Source organism: Sprattus sprattus (assembly GCF_963457725.1).
Source record: "Sprattus sprattus genome assembly, chromosome: 16".
NCBI classification, from domain to species: domain Eukaryota; kingdom Metazoa; phylum Chordata; class Actinopteri; order Clupeiformes; family Clupeidae; genus Sprattus; species Sprattus sprattus.
In genome coordinates, this window is record NC_137914.1 from 17,111,084 (window position 1) to 17,119,841 (window position 8,758).

General features: G+C 47.1%; 1 protein-coding gene across 1 annotated transcript in view; it reads left to right on the forward strand.

Annotated features, from left to right (window-relative positions):
* The window catches only part of cacna2d3a (calcium channel, voltage-dependent, alpha 2/delta subunit 3a), a gene marked incomplete at its 5' end in the record, with an annotated part of 162,966 nt that extends 155,012 nt beyond the window's left edge, over positions 1–7,954 (forward strand). Inside the window, 3 exon segments of the mRNA XM_080854608.1 lie at positions 5,440–5,550; positions 7,350–7,434; positions 7,824–7,954. Of these exon segments, the coding sequence (XP_080710734.1) occupies positions 5,440–5,550; positions 7,350–7,434; positions 7,824–7,916 (289 nt within the window). The 3' untranslated portion in view covers positions 7,917–7,954.
* Between the last annotated feature and the right edge of the window lie 804 nt (positions 7,955–8,758).

Here is an 8,758-nt window from a genome sequence, read left to right on the forward strand (position 1 = left end):
CAGCGGGCATGGTGATGGTTTCTCATGTCAGAACATAATGGCACCTTGTGCCCTAGAGAAAGCAAGAGAGAGAGAGAGAGTTTGTGTGTGTGTGTGTGTGTGCGTGTGTGTGTGTGTGTGTGTGTGTGAGAGAGAGTGTGTGTGTGGTTGTGTTTGTGTGTGTGTGTGTGTGTGTGGTGGGGTGGGGGGGGGGGGGGCTGGGGGGGAGTTGTACCTTACACACTTTGAAGGTCTCCAAACAGCGTCGGGACACCCAGACTCACCCACAGAAAAGCCCCAGGAATGTGGCCCTTTTCCCGGGGCCATTAGCACATTTGCAGCCAGTGGTACAAAAGGCCAGGCCCAGCACCGCTGCACCCTGCTCTGGGGTCCTGGGCTTGGAGGAAGCTAACCTTCAGCAGATGAGGAAGCACTTGTGAGGCAGATCCATTTTCATTCCCTAGCTCACCTTCCATGAAGGCTTTATAGTAGTAGACAGTTTTTATGAAGCATGCATGCCAAGTCTGTATTTGATCTTCGTATATTTCCGGTTATCGTGGAATTCAGTGTTGATTTCCTAGTCAACATTTAACCATCTCTTAACATTGCTGACTGAATCGTTCCTGCCCTGAGGTGTCGTTAAGAGATGCTCTACTCTCAGTAATGATGCTGTAACATTCCTAGCAGGAACTTAATCAGCCTTGATGAGCGGGTCAGATGGAGTTCCTCATCCTGGATTCAAAATGACACTGATTTGGATGACGGACTGGCTCCTTGCCTCTCTGTGAACGGTATATCCAGGATGTTCCTGACCATCACCATATCTGACCACTGCTTTCTCCAGTCTAACCGTGACAGATGTGGATGGTCCAGGGTTGCTCTCTCTACCACCTTCACCCATGGCTGCATGTTCTAAAGCGGGTCAAAAACACGGTCTGCAGCCTCTTAGACTCTCGGTCTTCCTGTAATGGACGGTTTCTTAACTGTGGTTCAAGTGAACTGCAGTCGTCCATGCACTGGATCGATGGGAGCTAAACTGAACTGGAAGAGTGGATCAGACGGAATGGGAAGTTGAGTGGAGGGAGTGGGTTGGGATGGCCTCGAGGCGCTGAGTGCTGGTGAGTGATGTATGGTGTGAGGTGGGGAGATTCTGTGTGTGTGTGTGTGTGTGTGTGTGTGTGTGTGTGTGTGTGTGTTTGTGTGTGTGTCTATCTGTGTGTGTGTGTGGAGGGGTGGTGATGATCTAAGCGCGGGTGAGAGGCCTGTGTCTCCTCACTCACACTGTGTGGCCGCTCATCACCGCTCCCAACCACAGGCACTTTACAGCCATCCTCAACCGCACTCCCTCTCTCTTTCTTTCTTTCTTTCTTTCTTTCTTTCTCTCCCTCTGTCTTTCCCTTCGTCCAACTCTCTCTCCTCCCTCTCTTTCTCTATTTCGCTCGTGGTCGCTCTCTCTACTCTTATGGCCAGTCCCTGTCTGTGTTTGTGTGTATTCTATGTGGCTGAGTGTGTTAATGTGGAGGGGAGGAATTACAGAGTGCTATGGTGTGAACTTGTAAGAGTAGGAGAGGGCAAAAGTGTGTGTGTGTGTGTGTGTGTGTGTGTGTGTGTGTGTGTGTGTGTGTGTGTGTGTGTGTGTGTGTGTGTGTGTGTGTGTGTGTGTGTGTGTGTGTGTGTGTGTGTGTGTGTGTGTGTGTGTGTGTGTGTATGTGTGACATGCGTATGCCAGAGGTACTGTCAGTGCTCCACAGTGGAGGGCAGAACATCAGATGCACAGTGATGCACATAGTCTCTGTGTGTGTGTGTGTGTGTGTGTGTGTGTGTGTGTGTGTGTGTGTGTGTGTGTGTGTGTGTGTGTGTGTGTGTAGGTATGTGTGGGTGGCCTGGTTAAAGTGGCCAGTATTTATAGGATCTCCTGCCCTTACAGTGCTGTGCGTCTGAGGATGGAGCTGTAGGAGGAGGTTTAAGTGTGTTTGTGTTGCTGTCAAGTGACCTCCTCCATCCCATATACGGACCACAGACATTGTGACATGTGTGTGTGTATGTTTGTGTGTGTGAATGTGTGTGTGTGTGTGCACGCACGTGTCGCTGTGCACGTGTTTGGTTTCTCCGGAATCATCAGGAAAAAATAAGAAGGCCCAGTGTGTGCGTGTATGCCTGTGTTTTCAGGCCTTGTTAGATTTAAATTGTGTGTGTGTGTGTATGTGTGGGTGTGTGTGCATGTATGTGTGTGTGTGTTGGCAGAGTCTAGCCCTGTCCACCAGGCAATGTAATTGTCACACACCTGTGCTCATAATGTGGCCTATAATGCATGCTAAAGGAGAGGACCGGTGTGTGGGTGGTTTATCATCAAACGCTTTTGCGGGAAGTATAAACTTTCCCCTAATGGCTGTCGTGCCCGCATGCCAGTGATTTACTTTATTTCTGCGCTTCAGCCCTTTTATACGGAGGAGATTTAAGATCGCTCCACATCACTCCGAGGGGGAAAGACGAGACCAGCGTTCGGCCGCTGACTCCCGCTCCCTCCTCCCCCGCTTCGATCGGAGAAATATGGATTTACAATCGCGGCGGCTAAGTATTGATCATGTTCTCCAAATCCCTCTCCTGTGACTTCTAAAAGCGTTTTCTAATGGGGCGCCTGTGGCCAAAAACCCCATTCGCATTGAGGGGATGTTATACGGTGATGTATGGCACACTAAAAATGCTAACCTACAGAATGCCTTGAGAAGATGGAGAGTCATGGCCTAACGGAGAGCTGAGACCATAGGGTCAGACGTAGTTCACATGTGAGGAGAGTACGGTTTGATAGTGTGATCGAACATACGGACCGCTCTCTAGTCGTTCAGTTCTCACAGTGCATAAGATATGTGCAGCGAATGTGTTGAATACATATTTTCCCCACGTATCTGATAAAGCGAGCACTGGCCAGAGCCCTGGACTGTGTTTTTGGTGTGTGTGGGTGTGTGTGTGTGTGTGTGTGTGTGTGTGTGCACGGATTATTGTGACAAAGGGGGTACAGTCAGCGCCTGGCTGTCTATCCCTGTGTCTCTCATATGTCTCTTTGTCTGTCTGTTTTGTGTCTTGCCGATGTCTTGTTCTTGGCTTGTGTCCCCAAATGCAGCCTTTGTGTGTGTGTGTGTGTGTGCGCTTATGTGTTGTGTCTGTGTATATGCATATTTGAGTGAGTGTGTGTGTGTGTGCTTATGTGTTGTGTCTGCGTATATGCATATTTGTGTGTGTGTGTGTGTGTGTGTGTGTGTGCGCGTTAGCAAGGACAAGGCCAGACAAGGCTCAAGCGGGGACGTGTGTTTATCTCTCTTCGCCAAGACCTGCCTCTGGCCAGCACTTCCCTGCTCTGTTAAATATCGCTTGATTAAGGCAGACTGGCCCTGGTGATTCGATTGAGCTTGCCTTGGTGGAGCCAGCCTTGATGACGTGCAGAAGCATCGGGAGAGGATTTGTCTGCCGGAATCGAGCCGCCCTCAGCTGGAATGAGTTGCTCAGAGTTTGATTGAGGTTTGGAGTGTTTGATGTGTCTCTAAATGGCTTGATTGAGGCGGTCTGGGCTGGTGCCGGCTGGAGGCTGGACCACACTGAATGGAATTAAGTTGTATTAAGTCCATTTGACTCCGATGCAGCTGGATGGGTCATTCTATCTGTGTTCAACTGGCAGTAGTCAGGGCAGGGCCTGCCCGGGCTATTGTAGGAAGTCTCTTTAGCTTGGGGTTGCGGTAGAAGCTGCACAGAAGTTAGGCTTTGGTCAGCATGAAGCTGTTTCAGTTAGCTTGGTAGATGACATAGACGCTAGGTTCTTCTCTCCCACCTGCACCCAAGGCTGCATATTCACACATGGTTCAGAAAACAACGTGATTGACCATTTCTTAACTTTAGGAGAGAGAACTGAAGTTGGACTGAAAGTGACTGATATAGCATGGATCTGAGATGAACTGAACTAGAAGAGTCAATCAGATGGGGTGTGAAGTAAAGAAGACTGCAGACAGTGTATTTAGATGTCCAATAGTTAGCCGTTTATTTAGATGTTTGTTTAAATGTGCAGTGAATGCCACTATGTATACAGCACTATAGTTGCAAGAGCATGGTGTTTTAGCACTGTCAATCATAGTATACAGGTAAGACTGGATTGGACATGGCTTACATTAAGCAACATTCTATTACTCTTTTTTATATTAGTCTATGGTGCATACAAATTTTCCCTGACAATCTGTACTCAGACACATCTTCCATCCATTCCTAAGCTTGACATGACCATGTGCCTGGGTTTGCATCTTGGCCTTGGCCGGCATTGCTGAGTCTGCTTGAATTAGCCCACTGTAGTGAGTTGGCTGTAGTGTTGTGACTACTTGTGACTACTACTGTGACTAGTGTTGCGCTTATAGAGGTCCATTACAGTGGGGGGAGTTGGTGGCTGGGGATGGGGGGTGGGGGGTTTGGGGGGGGGGGGATCTGGAATGCATTGAGCTGGCCACAGCTTTCACAAGAGAGGACAGCAGAGAAGAGGAGAGAAGCACGGAGGATCCACTAGCGATTGTGATAAATGCATCACAACGAGAGCCATAAATCATAAGAAGAGGGGAAAAGGAGATAGAGGGGAGAGAGAGAGAGAGAAGAGGGAGAGGGGATGAGAGAGAGAGAAGGAGTGTGAGTGTGTGTGTGTGTGTGTGTGTGTGTATATGTGTGTGTGTGAGGGAGAGAGAGAGTGTGTAGGAGAGAGAGAGTGTGTATGTACTGTGTGTGATTCCGTGTGAGGGAGAACGAGTGTGTGTGTGAGGGAGAGAGAGAGAGGGAGAGAGAGAGAGAGAGATCATCCTCACTACTCCTCTTCATAGGACTCTAGCAGAGACGCATAAATCACAAGGCCAGACTCGGAACTCAAACTCCATCTCCCAGAGCCGTATAAAAAAAAGCTCAGGGAGAATGTCATAAAACACGCTGGAATTTGAGTGTGGTTCCAATTTGTTTTTCCTTTTCGAATGGTTTATATTTTGCAACACTTCATTGGTAAGGGCCCGAGCTGCTTGCTGGTGAATATGATAAAAATGGTGATTGAAGATGAAACGAATGAGAGCACATCTGCTAGAGTGGCTGGAGTCGCTACACCACTGCCGGCCCATGAGGATGGCCTGGGAGCGATCCACTTGGCACACACTCGCTCATTAATGCAAAGAGATATTACACCCTCACTCATTGTGTGTGTGTGTGTGTGTGTGTGTGTGTGTGTGTGTGTGTGTGTGTGTGTGTGTGTCAGGGAGAGAAGGACTGACTGATCTGTTATCTTTTTGGCATAGTACCTTAATTCTTTCAAACTGTCCAGGATATCTGCTTCATTCCTTTTTGGAATGTGTGTGCGCTCTAAATTCAAACACACACACACACACACACACACACACACACACACACACACATACCTATGGTACTTGTGTTTTTGCATGTTCTCCACAGGTCGTTTGTCATCCAGCAGATCCCCAGCAGTAACCTCTTCATGGTGGTGGTGGACAACAAGTGTGACTGTCAAGAAGCTGGCCCAATCACCATGGAGCCCATTGAGATCATGTATATCCTTTACCAGAGGAGAGAGGAGAGGAGAGGAGAGGAGAGGAGAGTGGAGGAAAGCAGAGGAGAGGAAAGGAGAGGAGAGATTAGGGACGGAGGGGATGGGGAGGTGGGAGGGAGGACGCAAAGCAGAGACAACAATAGAGACTGAAAAAAAAATTATGAAGAGGAGGACAGAAGGAGAAGAAAGGGAAATAGAGTGAGTGTGAGATGACTGAGAAGAGAGAGAAAGAGGGGATGGAGAGGAGAGAAGTGATGAGAGGAATGGAGAAGTAAAGAGAGGAATGGAGAGAAGAAGAGCGGTGGAGAGGAGTGGAAGCCCAGGAAGACGGGAGACAACATTTCAGTGTTTTTCCATTTGAACATAAATTGTTCAAGACACTGGTAACACATCAGTCAGTGCGGTTTATGTGATCTCTGATCCCCCTGTTAGAGAAACAGACTCAAGCAAGGCCTACAAGGACTTATGGGGTACGTTTGACATTTGTGTTGGTTTTAATTTATTTGTCTGTTGTCATTATTTAGGCCACAAACCGCCCCTCTGCATCTCTCTCACTCTCTTTCTCTCTCTCTCTCTCTCTCTCTCTCTCCATCTCTCTCACTCTCTTTCTCTCTCTCTCTCTCTCTCTCTCTCTCTCTCTCTGCCATTCTCCCTTTCTCTTAAGGCCCACTAACTTGAATACACAAACATACACATACACACACAGAGACACATAGGTTCACACTTAACAGCTTGCAGTTCACACTCCTCACTGCGTGTAATAAAACAGTAATAAGACTGTAATAAGGTTTGCCAACAGTGGATGGGCGACGAGGCAGGTTTTCATTAGAACATCTTATTGCTCCGGCATGGCTCCCTCTGTTTGTTTGGTTTACTCCTTTTTCTTTCTCACACGAGCGAAGGATCAGACGGAGGGGAAAGAAAGAGAGAATGACAGCATTGCAGCGGGGCGTCTTTCATGTAGTAATTTAACGCACCAAAACTACTTTTCTCCTTTTTTCACCTCATAAACGTCAAGGGTGCCCCGGCTATAATGGGCACTAAGTTATTGTTTTGCCCCGTTTACAGAGAGGGGTGGCGTAAATTTGAGGCAAGAGAGAGAAAAAGAGCTACTTTTATTTTAATTTGTGGATTGTCTTTATTTTTATTTTTTTTAATTGCCTCTTTGTGTTTTATTTTCTTTGCCTGGAGATGAAAAGGATGTGAAGTGTTTGTCGAAATGCGGAGATTTCATTGTGAAGGACTTTTGATGGATACATCTCTTCTTCTTTTTTAGGCTTTTCTCTCTCTCTCTCTCTCTCTCTCTCCTTTTTTTACAACGGTCTCTTTCGCTTTCAAAGGAGGCGGAACAGATGGTGCGTTTCACAACAGGCCGGGATGGGGAAATGATCAATAACAGACACCCAACTACAAAAGAACACAACACATAGAGCCCACTAGCCAGTGTGGCTTCCTCGCTTTCTTCTCTTTCTCTCGTTCTCTCTTCCCCTCTTTCTTACCCTTCTGCTGGGGTGTGGAGCAAGGGAGGAAGGGGGAGGGGGGGGTCACAAAAGGGGGGGTTTCAGCCCAGCTCTGCTGCACACATTGTGTATGTTTAAGGTGAGTTATAGGAGCGTTGCGTTTCTCTGTTCACTCCATTTCCCCTTTGAGAAAGAGAAGCAGAGACTAGCATCACATATGAATGTGTGACGTGCTGTATTGTACAGTGCTGTGTCGTATAGTGTGTTGTGTGGTTACTCTGGTGTGTTGCTCTAAGTGTTAAGTTAACTTGCTGGGTTTCCATCCTTGACCTCCCTGCACATAACGAGTCTTTGAAATGCGACCGGCTAAGGTTCCAGAAGGACAGGAGGCGGCCAGACACCTGTCACCCCTTCCACCCTGACGTGAGGTCACACACATGCACACACACACACACACACGCACACACACGCACACACACACACACACACACACACACACACACACACACACACACGCAATCACACACACACACAGACAAACACACACATGCACACACACAAACACACGCTCACACACACACAGGCATTCGATTAATCACCCACCGACCCACCTAGCACTAATGCCTAAAACATTAAGAGTACATGGATGTTATTCCTTGTTACTAACCCTAACAACAACTCTAAGTGCATCTCATAACAACATGTGCAAACATAAATATACGATGTACTCTAGGGTAGAGTTTGGTACCATGTAGGTTCAAATACGTGACTGTAACAGGTTGTCTGTATTTGTCCCTTTCTTCTTCCTGTAGGAGAACTCAATGGAGTGCGGTGGAGCACACAGCTTGACCCCGTCTCTCATGGCAACGCTGCTGGCCCTTTTGGCAGCCCTCTACCCCAGGTGACAACAGATGACGCTGCCCCCTGACCTCAGGCTTGGCTCGGCACAGTCCAGCTTGGCTAGGCATGCAAAAAAAAAGAATAAAAAAATAAACATAAAATAAAACAGATTAAAAAATTAAGTTATGTCCCACCAAGCGATGAAAAAAAAAATAAAGTTGTTCAAGACCAACCTGTTTCACATGGACTCAGACACAACTCCCCTGCAGCGCAACAAGAGTCCGTCCCCCCCCCCCTCCCCCCAACCCTATGGAGAAGTTATTATGGACGTTATGACTTTAAGAGTAAATGTGATAACAAAAAATATGAGTCATAGGCTGGTGTAATACTGCCATGTTTGTTGAGTTTTCTGAACTAAGTAAAATAAAAATATGATAAGTGGATAGATATTAATATAACATATTTAAGTATATACAAATAAATTATGAATATGTAAGTATGTTTAAAAAAAGAGAAAGTTTATCTTTGATTTGCAAGTGGTAACCATACAACTGTGACCCCAGACCGTCTGAGTCTGCCGACATTAGTGGTTATTCTATTTGAGCTTTGCCTTATTCTGAACGATATTGGTCCTGTTTGTGTACTTTTGAAATAAAAAAAAATCAAAGTCTTCAGAAAACGCCACGGCAAGCTGCTGGGCCGACTCTTTCTTGTTTGTGTGCAGAGACAATAGTGAGTTTTAATGAGGGTCCGGGGCCCGCTGTTTTTATAAGGGAGACTTCCCGCCGATCAAAAGGACGAGGAGCCTTTTTTCACACACAGCAGAGTGCATCAGCATGAGACCAGGCCACACTGAGCCAGTATCCCCATCTGCACTCCATCAGGACACCGACAGAGAGAGAGGAAG